The sequence below is a fragment of the Solanum tuberosum genome, unplaced genomic scaffold (assembly GCF_000226075.1).
Source record: "Solanum tuberosum cultivar DM 1-3 516 R44 unplaced genomic scaffold, SolTub_3.0 scf00292, whole genome shotgun sequence".
In the NCBI taxonomy this organism is placed as follows: Eukaryota; Viridiplantae; Streptophyta; class Magnoliopsida; order Solanales; family Solanaceae; genus Solanum; species Solanum tuberosum.
In genome coordinates, this window is record NW_006239216.1 from 448,476 (window position 1) to 466,183 (window position 17,708).

Sequence of the window (17,708 nt, forward strand, 5' to 3'; positions counted from 1 at the left end):
CTTCACTAGTATCTTTCTTTGCCCTTATTATGGCGTTGCCACTTGAGTGAAATGTCCCTTCATCGAAAAAATTATATTAAATATAAAAAAATTATATTAAGTATATAGAAAATTATACTATGTATATAGGTTAAAAGTTACTCATTATACATATAGATTATGTCATTATTTTTATCCCCTTCATAATCCTAGTACATTCCCTAGTTTGTTGTTTCTTCCAATTCCTAGTCAATGCACCCATGAGAACTCCACCATTGTTTCGCCTGGCATGTACTCTCGGTCACCACTCATCCGAGTAGTACAAAATGAAAGGAGACAAGACTCACCTTTCCTTTTTTGTCAATCATCTCATCTATTCTATTCTTGTGTAAACGGAAGATCCTTTTTCTAGACGGTCTTATTTTCAGGCCTTCACGGTTGTTTGGAGTTCTAAAATTTCAACTTTCCTACATGTCCATTGCAAATAGTTTTTGCGATCACTCTACTTATCTTTGTTAAACTGGTTTATGCTTGTAGCTATCCTAGGGGACACGTGTAATAGCCCCACAGGGAATCCCACCTCCTCTATTGCATAAATTAGACCAAGAGCCAAAGTTGGTGCTCTAGTCTTGGTTAGATATGACTAAAGAATTATGGAAAAAGTTGTGTACGGAAGGCTAGGTACGGAACCTCCGCGACTCAAGAGTAAAGCTAGTAAAGTCTTTATTTTAGTAAAATTTCGGAGACCCAAATATTTTTTGAAAAAAGTTACTTAATTAGACAAACATCTCTATCATATCTGCTAATTCTCACTATACATTAGAATAATTGCATTATCTCTGCTCTTTCTCATCCCATTTCTCTTGGTCGCTCTCACCCTCTTTTTGCTATGTAATTGACAGTGGATAGTCATTAAAGGATCATTAGTTATGGCATAATTACACCAGACACATGTATCTATGCACAAATAAATGTATTTGGATGATTATATCTTTGTCTTTATTTTTGACTTTTTCTAACTATGTGTCTATACACAAATACACGGAATATATCACAAATTTGATACCAGATAGATGTATTTATACATAGATACACTAGATACGTCACAGAAACATTTGATACATCACAGATACACTAATACATCAGTGCCCTCTCAGAAACAATATGTAACAATTCACATACACACCGGATACATCAATGCATTTCTATGTTTGATACACAAAAATGATAGTAGATACACTTGATGAAATTGATATACACAAATGCATTAGACATATTGATATTGAATACATAAATACATGAAATTATGGAACACGAATTTAAAAAAGTAGATGGGTGAGGGAGAGAGAGCCGAGCGAGAGAGGAGAGAGATGAGATAAATTCATTAGATACAATGTATCTAGAGGCAAATACAGGAATCTAGAGGCAACTCAGGCAAGATACGTAATTATTGAAAGTATGATACTTTGAGTAATTAACACTTATACTAGTGCTTTACAAAAGTTGCCCGGAAAAATTATTGGAGTTTAGAACCTTAAATTAAACTACTCAAGTTTTTATATTAGTAAATAAATTTTCTTATAACAAAATCCAAGATACTATACTGCAAACACATGATTAATATCTTATTAAATTGTATTGACCCTTTCCTATACAAATAAGTTCTTTGTAAACTTAAGATTTTGTTTCTCATAAAAATACTATATTATAAATCCCTTTCTCAAGAAAAAAAAACTACTCTTCGTCTCTTTTCTGATTCACTTTTGGTTGAGTACTCACTTATTTCAATTTTTTCTGGTTCACTTTTGGTTGAGTACTCACTTATTTCAATCTATTATTAGTTCATTCATATGGACTCATATTGAAACATAAGGAATGAGTATGTAAAAAATGATATTGACATATTGCACAATTACATTCGCTAAAAAAAGAAGGAAAAAAATTGGTTATTTATCTCCTACGAACTTATTTAAGATAAGTATTTAATTTATTACGAAGAATTTATAATATATCAACCGTCACAGTTGGTGATAAAATATTATTTTTGGGATGGTGTAATCAGAAACTAGCCCAAAGTTAGTAAGTACGGTTATTTTTCGATTCAGTATTATGAATATTTCTTAGAGTTATCATGCGGACACATTTTAACATGATTTTTCATTATGTTTTAGGTCAATTTATTACTATGAAAATGTAAAATGTTGAGTATAGATTCTAAACACGTGAAGATATACATTTTCTTTATGATCAAGACACCAAATGCTATGGATGAGCAACGATTAGCTTCACATTTAATATACGACATCAATCTACCTATATAGTATTGTATCAAATTAACAACGTGATTCTTTAGCGTTTTTAATATCACACAAAAGATGAAAAGGGGAGGGAAAATTGGACATAAACAAAAGAACTAATACAAGATAATCGAGATGAAGGAAAATTGGACATAAATAAAAGAACTAATACAAGATAATCCAGATGAAGTCCTGATGGGATCAAAAGAAAGAAGAGAGGAACAAGAATCCTGAGAAAGGGTCTATTTTATGGAAAAGAACAAAAAAAAAAAAAATTATGGAAAAGAACCAAAAATATCACTAATGTTTATAAAATTAGCTAATTTTTTTTTTCTTGTTTTGGACAAATCGTTAGTAAAAAGGATATTTTAAATTATTTTGCTAGTTGCAAGACGTTTTAAAGCTAATAATATACCTAAGTTAAAAATAATTTTAAATAATTGAGGGGTATATTGATTGGTCTTTTCCCCTTTTTAAGCAAACACCATAATGGATAATTCACATATTCCCACGAGATCGTATTTGCTATTCTCACAACATACAGTTCCATCGGTCAAGTTTTGTTGCGATTTTACTTGTCACTTTCTAATAATATTGCTCTCAATGGCACATATCAAATAATTGAGAGGTAATGAAATACATTTTTTTGCATGGATTACCCCTCCCACACGTAGGATGGTTTTCAATTGGGAAACTTTCAAAAATGACTATAATTTGGGCTTAATTAGAGATCTATAACTATAATTTGCTTAATTACGAATTATAGTTACATGTTAGGGAGAGGAGAGAGACGAGCGAGACTAGGAGAGGGATGAGAGAGGCAAGCGAGATCTAGGAGAGAGGTGAGAGAGGTTGAATACATGGTGTATTTGTTGTATTAGGTTATATCACGAGATTGATACAATTGATTTGTATCAAAATGTATACAATTGTAATTGTAGGAGGAGTAGAGCCGTCAAAACGGGTTTAGCCCATGGGGACGGCCCAACTCACCCCGTTATTGGGGTAGGGTTGGGATAGATTTTTTCAAGCCCATTTAAAACTAGGGCTTATAAGCCCGACCCATATAAGCTCTTGGCCCTTAAGGCTTGATCGGGGCCGGGACGGGGTCGGCCCACGGGCCAAAACTTTTTATTTAAGGGTAACTTACAATAATCTCACTAGTATATAATCTAATTACTTAAATACACACTATGTTGTCATATGATGAATCTTACCAGATTTTGGTATGTCCAGATACATGTATCTCGAAATATATGGACTCAAAATTAGTTAATTTGTTCTAGATACACTCTATCCAAGTAGATTCACATGTATCTAAGATGCATAGACAAATCTCGCGCCCTCGCTTCCCTCCCATCTTGCTTGTCAGTCTCTATCTCGCTCGCGTATCTAGTATGTGAGATACATGCTAATTACACAAGATTTTTTGCTAGTGTTATTGAAACAACAACCATTGTTTGCCATATTTGATTTGAAAATCTTCTCATTTTCTTGATGTTATAGAATTATAAGTTTGAAAAGAAAAAAAAATGAAAAAAGAAAAAAATAAGGGCTAGCCCGCCCCAGCCCTCGGCCCTTCTAGGGTTGGGTTGGGTTGAACATTTTCAGGCCCTTCCCAATGAAGGGCAGGCCCGCCCTAGCCCTTCAAATTCCTTGGCTCGCGAGGCTTGGGCCCGGTGGGGCTGGGGTGACCCTTTTGACAGCTCTAAGGAGGAGAGAGGCAAGTGAGATCGAGAGAAGGAGGAGAGAGGCGAGCGAGATTGAGATAGGGAAGAGAGAGGTGATCGATATCGAGAGATGGAGGAGAGAGGCGAGCTGGATCGAGAAAGGGAGGAAAGAGAATGAATACATGTTGTATTTATTGTATCACGAATACAAATGATATAAAATACAAATATAGTTTATACAAATATTATTGTCTTAATACAATTGATTTGTATCAAATATCGAATATAATTGTATCAATTGTATTAACTAACAAAATTTGTGGCGACGAATGCAAATTGGCAGAATACAAATTGTCATGATACAATTGATACATAATATAAAATACAGTTGATATGGAATACAAATACATTTGATACATAATTCAAAATACAATTGTCATATTTATGTGGAATGTTTTTTTGGCTGCAACTGTTTGAGTTGGAGAGAGAGGAGTTGAGAGGGAGAGGGTGAGGGTGCCGGTGGGGCTGGGGTGACCCTTTTGACAGCTCTAAGGAGGAGAGAGGCAAGTGAGATCGAGAGAAGGAGGAGAGAGGCGAGCGAGATTGAGATAGGGAAGAGAGAGGTGATCGATATCGAGAGATGGAGGAGAGAGGCGAGCTGGATCGAGAAAGGGAGGAAAGAGAATGAATACATGTTGTATTTATTGTATCACGAATACAAATGATATAAAATACAAATATAGTTTATACAAATATTATTGTCTTAATACAATTGATTTGTATCAAATATCGAATATAATTGTATCAATTGTATTAACTAACAAAATTTGTGGCGACGAATGCAAATTGGCAGAATACAAATTGTCATGATACAATTGATACATAATATAAAATACAGTTGATATGGAATACAAATACATTTGATACATAATTCAAAATACAATTGTCATATTTATGTGGAATGTTTTTTTGGCTGCAACTGTTTGAGTTGGAGAGAGAGGAGTTGAGAGGGAGAGCGTGGGGGTGGGGGTGGGGGTGGGGGAGGCAAGGGAGAAAGGGAGAGAGGAGAGAGAATTTTGCTATAAAATCCTACATATAGCTACAAATATTTGAAACTATAGTGATTTATCGTAAACACATATTACATGTTTGCCTTATTGTATAATTTTTTCTTTTCAATTTTTTTACTGCTTATTAAATGAAAAAATGTGGATGAAAATGTTATTAAAATGAAAATTTATGGGCCAAAGTATCCTTAATTATAATCTAATTTCGCTAGACAACTATTTGTTCAGACAATTTTTTTAAGAATATTTGTCCCGAATGTAAGTAATGTAATATCTGATTCGCAGAACAAGACTTTTAGAAATCTTTTACCTTAGAGAATAACATAAACTTTGTATTCGAAAAAATTCTGATCATAAATTGTTAACTATAAAAAATTGATCAACTTGAATTGTGTCAAATCAATTGTTAGGTTTCTTTTAATGAAATTGTAAGTTTTTAAATAAATTATAATCATAGCGAATGATTAGCTAAATAGATTGTAAATTTATAAAAATAAATAGAAAACACCAAATCATATCGAATAAATCTACACATAAAAATACATTTTATATATATCAATTACGTTTAAAAATAATGAAACATAATTCTTTTTTTATCTTAGACTTGAGGTGATGAGAACAACAACAAACCAAGTTATTAACACCGTGAAAGTGGGATGTTTTATCCTTTTTATTTTTATTTTATATATATATATATATAGTTGTTGACTGCACATTCAAATTATTCCCCATTTTCTTGTTATAGACATTGGTAAATCTAAAAGAATATTCAAAAGTAGTAAAATATTATATTTTTATATTTTAATAGGAATGATGATTGAAAAAGGCCATGTGTGAACATTATGTTTAAGGTTCTAGCTAGGCTGTAGTCAGCTGCGCTATTTTTAGTTGTTCCCAACGGCATTCACTTTTAATTTAACTAACCAAATCTCTCTTTTTGAGTCGATTCAAAATTTTAAATTTTTACGTATAAAATAAAAAAAGCGTAATTTAAAACGACTCTTATAAAATATTGATAAGTATTCATTGGGATAGTTCAGTTGGTTTGGATCAATCTTGAATCCCATTTCATGTCTTCTGCGTCAGCTATCGCATATGATTTGCAAGTTATTATACAGAAGGTTTTACCTAATGTGGCCTTGGGGTTCCAAAAAAATGTCAAATAAGTTATTTATATGTATGAAATAACTTTTAAAATATAAATATAAAATTTTAGCCAAAAATATTGTGTATTACTAAATCTGTAGTTTGAACTTTATCTCCGCTTCTTCCCCGGGCAAAAAAACATGGCATTATTTATTCACTTCAAGTTCTTTACTTAATAAGAAACTTAAAATGTAGTATTATGTCAATAATTTAAAAGTTAATTTGATACTTAATAAAAGACATTTAAAAAAATTAAAATTTGAATGATATAATGACACTATTAGGTGTTGTAAGCTATAAAAAGTGAGATGATGTCACATTTAAATCATCACAAAGAGAAAAAATGTGTAATTTAAATTCTGTAATTATTTAAGCAAATGAACTTTTCCAAATATAAACCTTTTTCTAATTTCTCTTGCTGTGGGAAAATAGAGAAAATACTACTCGGCGGCCACTGCACCCCACCTGACCTTTCCTCATCCTTTCCCCGCCAATCCATCTCTCTCCACCGTACACGGCGGCGATCTGAAGCCGCCGCCACCGTGCTCTCTCCGCAGCACAACCGTCTCCGATTTTCATCTCACATCTCGGTAAAATCTGTCTCCATTTCTCAATTTCTCCTCCGTAGACGTATTTCTGTATGTATATATATGCGTCTATTTAGCTCAGTTTTGAACTTTCGTTATCTCTAGCTTCGGAATTTGTTAAAATTACGGTCCGAGTCAATTGATCGTTGCGTTTTTTAACCTCAATTAGCTGTGTTTGCTCTATGTAATAGCTGAATTTTCTGTTAGTTATGTATAATGAGTTAAAATTGAGCGTGTTAAGTGTGTGATAAAGCTACGCCTTGTTTTACTGAATTTTATCTATTTATTTGTGTTTATGAAGTTTAGGTGCTTAGTAATTGGCTGTCAGCTGCCTGGATATTGAGTGTGATTTATTGAGAAACATAGCGAGGGGGGTGGACGAGGTGTGTGGACTACAATGAGATTGTTAAGGTCTAGCTCAAGTTCATCAAAGGAGCAGTTCAATGGAGAGAAAAATCGTTCTTTGTTGTATCTTAATGTATATGATCTCACACCTGTAAACAACTATCTCTATTGGGCCGGCCTCGGAGTGTTTCATTCTGGTATAGAAGGTACTAAAGCTTTTTTGTTCTCCTTTAATGTGTATTGTTATACATATTGTTGTTACATCCAATTTTGAGATGGAAATTAAGCAGTGGTTTAGTGTCTTATAATTTGATATTAATCAATAAAGTTAGCCACTTTGACATGGTATGTAATTCTTTGCTTTATATGACTGTCAGTCACAAGGAAAGAAATCTCATCTTAATGAGGGGAAAGAGAATGTGATGTTCCACATCTCGAGGACATTATCAGCCTAACTTGAATTGGAAAAACAATGAAGTAATTCAAGGATTAGAGGAGTGCATCAGTCACATAGAAAGTAGTTGTGCGGTCATCAGAGATATGTCGACACTGGATTGGTCGTTAGAGAAACTAGTGTTGTTTGTCATCAAAAGGAAGAAGAAAAGAAGTAATCATCAACCAGACGGAAACCCACATTGGTCGGCACCGCTGCTGATAGTGGAAGCTATTTGAGTCTACCAATATTGTGGAGGCTCTGATACCATGTGTAAATTTTTATAGAACTCTTGTTGACTTAATTAAGTAACAACGTAAGAGAGATGCTTCATATATAAGTTGTCTAAGTTGCTCAGACTCCTTCATTTTCGGTGCCACACCCGCGTCGACACGACGTTAGTGTGGGTGTGAGATCCATACTGGATTTGGTCAATTGATTTTGGGTACTTTGACCAAAATCGACGGAGAAATTTGGGACAGATGCCACAGATTGTAGTAATTAAAACAAAAGCTAGGGTGAAATTGAAGAATTGAATAATTTATATATAGAAAGTTCTATGTTGGTCCTTTTCCTTTTATCTCCTTTTGGGATTCTACTCTAGGTCAATATTTTCTCCTCGAAATACCTTGTATGTTTTCTACATAATGCCTCATAAATAGACATATTACTCTATTTTTAGATATTTGAATTATTTGTAGCCGAATCCCCCCACCCATATTCGAACTCCCAAATCTTGAAATTTAGATCGTGAAGGATCCGACCTCTAGATCCACATCCGTAGCAGACACCATCACCGAGTCTAAGCAACTTAGTAAGTCGTTAGTTATGTACAATATGGTAGATAACCTATCTCTAAGCTAATAAATAAGTATATATTCTATAATGAGAATATTCTAAGGTATCCAATATAATATTTATAAGATTTTATTTTTCGAGTAAATGAATCTAGACGTGTATTGATCTAGACACATATTCACTTGATGTTCTAACACTTCCATGTGTCATAATTAGTTGTACTTTCAAGCCTCTTCAATTCTTACCTCCTATATTTTTCCTCACGCTGGGTCCTTGTAATAAAGGTGATTTCCCTCTTAACTCTGGTTTAGCTCTCCATTCTTTTTAATCTTTTTAGGAGATCCCTTGTCAATCTCAAACCCCTCACATGGCACAGCCAAAACTCTACCAAAAGCATTAGGTTTCTTCGCCACCCATTTCGAATCTTTCAGTGGATCTTCCGTCCTTTCATCAGGTCTATTATGTCCGTTACAAAGGTAAAAGTGTCAATTTAGAGAGTTGGTGAAGGTTTTTATCTGAAGGTGTCAACTTAAGTAGTTTACATTAGGAACCAACCGGTCTCGTAGCCTACCAGGTAAATGTGCTTACCTGCATGGATAATAGAACTGGCTCATTGATGGTTAAGTTATGTTATTTCTTAAAAAAAGTTGACATAGTCATACACTATTAGTTGATAAATTTAGAGATACGTCTGCAAATACTGTTGACCAAGCTGGTGGAAAGAGGAAATATGGATGATAGAGTGAACATCACAGTGAAGCTTGTCATGTGAAACATAATCAGAGCGAAGTGTCTTCTAATTGCTTCATTGTCCACCTTATCAAAAAGTTGCTTATTTACTTGTAGCATCAAGCAATCACCAGCACAAGATGGTTTCTCAAATCATTCCTGATTTCCTGTTACCATAGTGTACACTTAGTCTTGACAGGATCATGCATGTGTTAAACCAGAATAACATTAGGAAAATGCTAACCTAAAAGAACAAAGAAATTTATGTAAGAATTCTAGCTAGGGAAGGAGGAATTGCGGTCTTTGTCTAGATGAATTACATCAACCTCTCTCTCCCCAATCCGCCTCCACTTGTTGAAGATTAGACAATTCCATTTATAGCAAATTAGTAATTTGATAGGACTAGTGATTAGCCACTAAGATTGCAATCTAATGCCTGGACTCATGTTTTATATGCAAAATAAATTACTCCTAGGGTTATGTATTGCATTGTAAACCATTGATGATGGCTTCTCTTTCTCGAAATTGTCCGGTCTGTTCTGCTTATGAAGAATAGCAGATGTATGAGTAAGAGCCCTTAGGTTTGTTCATCTAGTTTAGTCATTGGGGTTTTATGAATAGTTGTCTTGGTTTTCTGCTCTTTAGTGCTTTCTATCCTTTTTTTTTTCTCCTGTGTACTTCTTGTTGCATGCAAGTATCTCTTGAATTTGCTCCTTGACTAGATGACTGCCATCAACATACCACGTGCAGCTATATTTTGAGCATGAACACTCTGCTATGTCAGTTTTATCCCGGAAAGGGTGCAGAAGTTATTCTTTTTTTTTGATAAGATAAGTGGTATTAATAACAACATCAAGAAGATGCAAAATTTACAAGATATGGCATTTGAGCTTACAAAAAATTTCTGGCTAACTATACAAACTATCTAAGCCAGAGCTAATGAGTTAGTAAAATCCTGAAGTTGTTTTGCATTAACAGCAGGATACAAGTTGGTCCAACTAAACAAATTTTCAGTGCACCTAGTCTTCAAAATGCCGAAAGCAGTTGATTCTCCATCAAAACATCTCTTGTTCCTCTCTAACCAAATACACCAAAAGTTATTCTTATAATCCGTAAATCATTTGAAGAAGTTGTGTGTTTGATTATTAAAGATTTTTAGTTTTACTATAACTAATGTTCCTTTCATTTGTTGTTTTTCTTGCTTTGATGCAGTACATGGTCTAGAGTATGGGTATGGAGCCCACGAGTACCCATCTAGTGGAATTTTTGAGGTGGAGCCACGTAGTTGTCCGGGTTTCACTTTTAGACGGTCAGTGCTCCTGGGCAGCACAGACATGTCTCGTTCAGAAGTTCGGTCATATATGGAACATATTTCAGGAAAATATCATGGGGACAGTTATCATTTGATTGCCAAGAACTGCAACCATTTTGCTGATGAAGTCTGCTCGCATCTCACGGGAAAGCCAATTCCTGGATGGGTGAATCGGCTGGCACGAGTAGGTGAGAATGAATGATGAGTTATCTTAATTGTGGGGCAGCTTTCAAGTGTGAACCGGTGTTCATCTCCGTCTATTCTCCCTTGTTCTTAACTGCATTACTTTATAATATGGTTTTAAATTGTGACTAATGTACAAATAGCTGTATGAATCCTGCAGCATGTTTTCTGGGTTATTCTTGCTAAACTTCTAGCTTGTTTCACACAATTATTTTTGAAGTTTCAGGCTCATTCTGCAATTGCATTTTACCAGAAAGTATTCAGGTTACAAGAATCAGACATCTTCCTGATCATCAAGCCTTTTCAGGTTGGTGTTGACCTATCTCTCTTCACTTTTTTTCCCAATGAGTAACAATTTTTTGTGGTATTACAGAGTGACAATATTTCAGCTACCACATGCTTACTCTGATTAATGGAACATGAATTTTCGAGGAATAAAGAGTACATTAGGGCTAATCTGATGTCCCACATATGAAAAAATAATCATGGGATGAAAATCTAGATTACTAATTCTCCCTCCGCCCATTTTATGTGAGAGGTGTTTGACTGGGTAGGAGTTCAAGAAATTAAAGAAGGCTCTTAGTTTGTTCTTTTTTTGGTGTAAACAGAATTTGGGGTGGGTGGGGTGGGGTGGGGGTAATAGAAGAATTGGTAGATTTAATTGGCAATGTATAAGCTTGTAAGTTTTTGGATAGGAGATCCCTTATACTTTTGAATGTTTGTAAGTTTGACAACTCAGTATCTCTTTGGAAGCTGAGTTTTGTTTATTAATACAAATGGTGATTACCTTATCAAAAGAAAAGAAGGCTCTTGACATGTAATACAAATATATGCGAAGTACCAAAATTATCCTTTTAATTGAGCGGTGGTGAAAGCTTCACATGTCTTTTCATTAAGAATGGCGGTGAGGGTCCCAATAAGTATGTCATTAAGAGTAAAATGGGGATGGTGAAAGAGAAAGGTATCATTCTTTTTTCGGAGAAGGGCCTAAAATACCCTTGAATTATCAAATTTGGTACAAAAATACCCTCCGTTTACCTCTTGGCTCTAAAATGCCCCCGACGTCAACGTATTGACTCTAAATTGTCCTTATTTTTAACAGTCTTGACTTTTCTCTCTGCTTCTTGAGCTTTAACAACCATTGCTGCTTCCTCAAATGCAGCAAGAAGATTTGGGACGAAAGGGGTACCCGATCAAATTCAAGTCCGACCACCTAAATTTGACCCATCAATTTCAGTTAAAGGAGTAAAATTTCAATGAGCTGAAATTCTGACCTTCTTTGAAAGGTTCAGACATTTTCACTTTCTTTAACAGACCTTACGTCTTCTTTATCGTCGACTTTATCTTAGATCTCCATTTCTTGATCTTCAAGATCCTTCATTAGCTCAGAAACATCAATAATCTCAGCTTCTCGATCTCTTGTACGCTGCTCTGAACATGCTTCTTGGTATCTTCGTGGATCTGGATTTGAGTTGATGAAGAGTGACAGTGAAATTGAAAATTTGATTCTGGTGATGAATTATGAATATATCCATCTGATGCATTTGAACTGAGAACTGTTTGTGGCTTCAAATACCCGATTGTTTTGATTGTCTTCAATTTCTTGAGAAGCTTTCCTTCATGGTCTTCGTTTGCTTGATGAAAACCACTAGAAAAGGAAAAAGGAAAAAGAAGAAGATGAAGAAAAGGAACCACCTTTAGGTGTGGCGTGTGTGGGTTATAGGTGGATCTGTGTTTTAGGTTGAGATTTAATTAGTTAGGTTCATTTTAACAATAGCCAATAGGAACGTGCCACGTAATAAATGAATCTATTTTAGTTCTTTTTCCAAATAGGGCGGTAAAATAAGGGCAATTTAGAGCCAACATGTTGATATCAAGGGCATTTTAGAGCCAAAAGGTAAACAGAGAGTGTTTTTGATCGAATTCGATAGTTCAAAGGTATTTTAAGCCCATTTCCGTTCTTTTATGGATAGACTAAATGGAAGAGTGTCACATAAAATGTGACAGAGGGAGTACAACGTTTAGTTTCTGGCATAAAACTTTAGATTACTAACCCGGAGCAGGTAAAATCTGCAAGATATATAAGTCTGATATTGTTCCTACCACTTAAAATTGTATATCTATTGCTTCAGAATTTTTATATATTGATTTGTCTATTGTTATTTGGGAATGTTGAAGTTCCATTTGATGGTCATCACATGAGTACATGACACATATTTGATGTCGTTTATGAGAAAACATGTAGCCATGTTTGTTGAGTATATATACATAAAAATGTAGCTTATTCAGTTAAGAAAGCAATTCTGGTGGACTACCCTTTGCATGCTCAGCACTTGGTAGCCCTAAAGTGAGGGACCCAGAAATAGTATTTCTCAATTGTCGATCCACGTAAAAGTCTCATGATTACACATAATTGGTTAGCTAATGGTTCCAACTAATTAAGATGAGTGGATGTGGCTAAAGAAAGAAGCACTCCTAGATGAACAAAAAAGAGAGGAAAACTTCTACAGCTATGAATACCATAATCTTTCCACAGTGTTGGTTACTCCACATTTTAATCTCATCAATCTTAACACTCTAGAGATTTATGAATACCATTTCAACTTAAAAGGAATTATTTATTGACTGTAATAGCATCATGATGGATTGGTTGTAGTTGCGGCCCCTTTTGTTGAATTTGATATCTTTTGTCCCATCTTTCAGTTTTTGTTCCTTTTTTGGGGGTGATTTCTCTGCTTTGGAGTCTCTGTGAATGAGGGGTTTCCAATATGTTTGGTCCCAAAAGTTAAGCCAATTAGGTTGAAGTCAACCTCTGTTGGACATGACCCGGATTGCATAATCACATCAACTGAGTAACAATACTCAAATCAGTAATAATTTCTCATCCCTCTGCCATGCTAATTTCTGTTGTTTTTGTTTTCTCCATGTCCTTTGACCAAATAAAACAACTAACCACTCTGGCTAAGTGGTGTTTCCTAAGAGGTTGATGAAATGACACAGAAGTTTGATTGTGTATTTGTGTGGTGAACACAGAAAGTCTTATGTCTTTTCAGGCACATTCTATTAACAAATACACATGGAAAGAAATGGGAGAGGAAAACGTTTTTCAAATGAACTTATGAATTCTTATATAGTGTCCTTCCATACGAGTCTGCATTAAGAAAATGGATATGGGCCTGACTCAATCCCAATAAAGTAGTGCAAGTAGTGATGATTGTCCAAAACCAATTAAGGAAACTATAGCCTATATAGTTAAACAATATGGGATTCTAGCACTCTCACACACGCCCAAGGCTAGACATTTGGAGCATGCAGTAATATAACATGGGTGTCCCAACATTGAATAGCCCAACATCTGGGATAAGTCTGCCTCTGCCTCCGATATCATGTCGAGAAAATAGAGCATGGTCGTATGAACCCTGAACAGAGGCGCAACCAGGATTTGAACTTTAGGGGTTCTAAAATTCTAGGTAGTGACATCAAGTGTTAGTAACTGTGTTCTGAATTTAATTTTTGGACATATTTAGTGAATTTCTTAACACAAATACTGGGTTTGAACTTTGAACTAAAGGTATTGGGTTTGGATGAACCCGTACATCGGCTTTTAGCTCCGCCCCTTGCCCTGAAAGCTATGATCAAGTAGTGAAGATTATAACAGAGTGACCAACCTGAAAACTACTAAAGTTATAGCCCTCCCAACCTACTTAAAAATTTAGAACTAGGTTATATTGCTTACATTTAGATATTTTATTCTGTCAAGCAAATCTTTTCTGAATGTTTTGTGCACTTTGTGTGGCTGTAGGGATGCAGGTATAGATTGTAGCTGTACATATGAAGTACCTTAGTCTTAATCTCTAGTAGATATACAATAACTTAAAGGATGAAGGAATGTTCTTACATGTCATGTTAATATAGGCTTTTTTCATTCTTGACTAACCAAAATGCTTTGCAATTGTAGAAGACGGGACAGATTCTGATGCGTCATCTGTATCGGTAGATAGCGAGGAGGAAGACTCTGATCATCAGTTGTTAACTGTACAAAATAGTGATATGGCATTTCTGAATGAAAAACCAGTGAGACTAGCAAAAGAGCTTCTTTGATTGATACACCTTTCTTCTTCTTCCCCTTTTCTCCCTTCCCTCCAATTCATCTAGTCTCCTGTTTGGAATCCTTTTGATTGTATTTGTGTGTTGTGTGTGCGCACACTCAAGTGTATCTATTTATCTGTCCTTTAAACATATTGTAATGTTCAAATATTCATTAAGATGTGTACTCATGTAGTGAATTTACATAGAACAATCAACTTCTGGTGTTAGTAGGATTCAATGGAATTGTTTTTCCCTCCGACTTTCCCTCATTGTGTTTAGCTTGACATGAACTTTCTTGTATGATATATTCGAATTCCGAAACACAATCTTCAGAATGAGCTACCAGTTTTGAGTATTCATTGGAACTAAATGTCAAACGAGTGATAGAGAAGATAATTGACATTTATATTTTTACTATCCATCTTGTTTTCTAGAGGAGGAACATAGTTAAACTCACTACCTTAATGAAATCCCTTGGTTTTTTCACCCCAAATAAATGTTGGATTAGGTATAAAGATCACTGAGTTTTTAATGTAGTTGTTAAAGTTATTTGTTCAGTTGACCTACAAAAGAATGAACCAACCAATCATATGCCCCAACAAGAAGAAACCCATTTTGGATGTATTAGACCAAGGCACCTAAAAAGTTTAGTGCCAAATACCTCTTAGTCATCATCCAAAGACTAAAGTCTCTAAAGCAACCATAGAATAAATGCATTGACTGACTATTATATGTGGAACAATTGTTAAAGACTTAGAAGTCTTCCATTTGATGCCCACTCTTTATAACCTGAAAGCCACCATGCTCACGGAGTTTAATTTCTATAGACTGACCATAAAAAAGAATTGTAACTTGGAAAGTAAAGCTTTTATTTATATTGTCAGTATATATAAGTTAAAGTAAAGCTATTATTTATACTATCAGTATATATAAGTTAACTGAAAGGTGACTTCGATACTTTGCCCATTTAACACTTCAAGTCTCCAGTCCACAATCTTTAACTCCTTCCCTACTCTCCCCTCCTCTATATTTTTCCAACTACAAACCCCCCCACCCCCACAACAATTTTTTTTTATGGATACTCTGATCTTCATTTCCCTGTTCATTATTGTTCTACATGTAAAAGCACAGGCAAATAGTTATTCACCAATTAACTGTGCAAATGCCTCTGATCTCAACACTCAGTTTCCTTTCAGACTTCATGAATTTCAGCCACACTGTAAGCAAAACAGGACCATTATCCATTTCCCATCATATGGGGATTTAGTCATCAAATCCATCTCTTATGATCTCAAGAAACTCGAATTAATCGATCCGAAAAACTGTGTCCCTGAAGTTTTCTTGAATCTGAATCTTACTAACACCCCATTCAGTTATTACTATATGTTGAAGGAGTATCAGTATCTGAATTGTTCAGCTGAAATTTCATCTTCTTTTTTGCAAGTCCCCTGCCTAAGTGGCATTGGACATCATGTTTATGTTGTGGAAACATCATTTATTGTCCCAGATTTTTGTAACCATGTTAAGACTGTTGGAATCCCATTTTCATATAGTCCTTTCTTGTCTGATAACACTTTTGGACTTGGATTAACATGGAACTTGGCAAATTCTCATGAAGACAGTGTAGCAACAGGGCAGTTTAAAGGAATCAATGAGATAGCAAATGATAAAGGTATGTAATTTATCACAAAAAATAGAGTGATTTTTCAGATAACGTGACTTTATTGCGCGATTTTTATTAGTTGAGTGACTTTTCTGTTACAAAATAAAAGAAATGTGGTTTTTCTTGGATAATTTTTATTAGTTGAGTGATCGTCTTAGAGAAATCGGACTCTTTACCTGCAATATCTTTTCCTTGTTTTAGTTGACCTGAGTCAAGTTCCTGATGTCTAATTGATTGACCAGTTATATTAATTGATTACGCTCTTGTTTGATCATAGATTTTGAAGTTGAAACTTGAAAATTTGAGTTTTTCAAGTTGTGATTTTTGGAATTAGAAAAGTTGTGTTTGGACTTGCATTTTATGTGGAAAAATTTGAAGTTTTTTTTGAGTTTAGGTCCCAAAAATTGGTTTGAGCCATCTATTGGGAACTTCGAGGATCATCAAATTTTATGGTCAAACAAATACTTGATAAATTTTCAAATTCTATGGTCAAATGCTAGCTACATCTCAATCCAAACTAGTTGGGCTATTGGGGGTCGGTTGTATAAATCTTTCTATTCGTTATATCGTTTACATTGACTAACTCAGGGACAGAGCTAAGGGGCACATTTCTTCATTGGAAAATTGTACACTAAATATATAAAGTCAGTTTCATTTTTAAGTATATATATAGTAGATGTTGAATCATTCTTTCAGCTTCCTCGTATGTTTATTTTTTTTGTATTCTGAACTTATTAAGTGAAAATTCTGACTTCATCACTAGACTGATTATTGACCTACCACAACCTTCCTTGATTGGTCAATTTAATTAAGTTTTGAAATTTAACAATGTTGTTAAGTCCCTAATTTTGTTCTTTCTAATTTGCAGCCTTGGGGTGTATTATCTTGTTCATGTTTATAGTGGTGATGCTGTTGAAGTTATCTCAATATTCTAAGAGAGTAGAGGAGAAAGTGAATCAGAAGGAACCTCATGTTGATGTCATTTTAGGGAACTATGAAGCTTTGGACAAAATTGAGATAAAAAATTAGTATTCAGAATCAAAATATGTCCCAAATCTATGTGGAAACTTTTGGTGGGCTATTGAATTATCTTATTTTAGGATTAGGGGTGTGTTAGATATGAAGAAATTGTGTTTCATATTCTTTTTGGAAATAAGCAAGTTTTGTTTTACTTGTTTTCTTATGTTTTGGTATGTAAGTAGCAAATATTATTATATAAATATTTATATATAATCTAGACAAATATTACAGGAGACAAAAATGGAATAGGGGCATGAGGTGGGTAAAAATGAAGTGTATTGGAAGGTGAGAAGGACATAATCAATGTGAAATATAACCTATGGAGAGGACATAGTCGATATGAAATATGACTTTGTGGACTAATTTTCCATGCTTCCACCACAAAAGTGA

General features: G+C 34.5%; 2 protein-coding genes across 6 annotated transcripts; both read left to right on the forward strand.

Moving 5' to 3' along the window:
• The first annotated feature begins 6,555 nt into the window (after positions 1–6,555).
• LOC102600972 (deSI-like protein At4g17486) lies at positions 6,556–14,894 on the forward strand. 5 transcript variants are annotated; one of them, XM_015314321.1, is made up of 5 exons: positions 6,556–6,749; positions 7,048–7,297; positions 10,264–10,551; positions 10,767–10,853; positions 11,709–11,821. In XM_015314321.1, exons 2-5 carry the CDS (start codon positions 7,144–7,146, stop codon positions 11,804–11,806), a joined length of 627 nt encoding a protein of 208 aa, XP_015169807.1. In that variant the 5' UTR covers positions 6,556–6,749; positions 7,048–7,143; the 3' UTR covers positions 11,807–11,821. The 5 variants fall into 5 exon arrangements, with proteins under 5 accessions (XP_015169807.1, XP_015169805.1, XP_015169806.1 ...); XM_015314319.1 differs by lacking the exon at positions 11,709–11,821 and adding an exon at positions 14,505–14,894 and having other exon boundaries at positions 6,557–6,749; XM_015314320.1 differs by lacking the exon at positions 11,709–11,821 and adding an exon at positions 14,505–14,894 and having other exon boundaries at positions 6,557–6,749; positions 7,053–7,297.
• A 576-nt stretch (positions 14,895–15,470) lies between these two features.
• Positions 15,471–17,531, forward strand: LOC102601539 (RING-H2 finger protein ATL22-like). Its single transcript, XM_006359183.2, has 2 exons — positions 15,471–16,307; positions 17,167–17,531. The coding sequence occupies exons 1-2, from the start codon at positions 15,710–15,712 to the stop codon at positions 17,325–17,327; spliced, it is 759 nt and encodes a 252-aa protein (XP_006359245.1). The 5' UTR covers positions 15,471–15,709; the 3' UTR covers positions 17,328–17,531.
• The last annotated feature ends 177 nt before the right edge of the window (positions 17,532–17,708 follow it).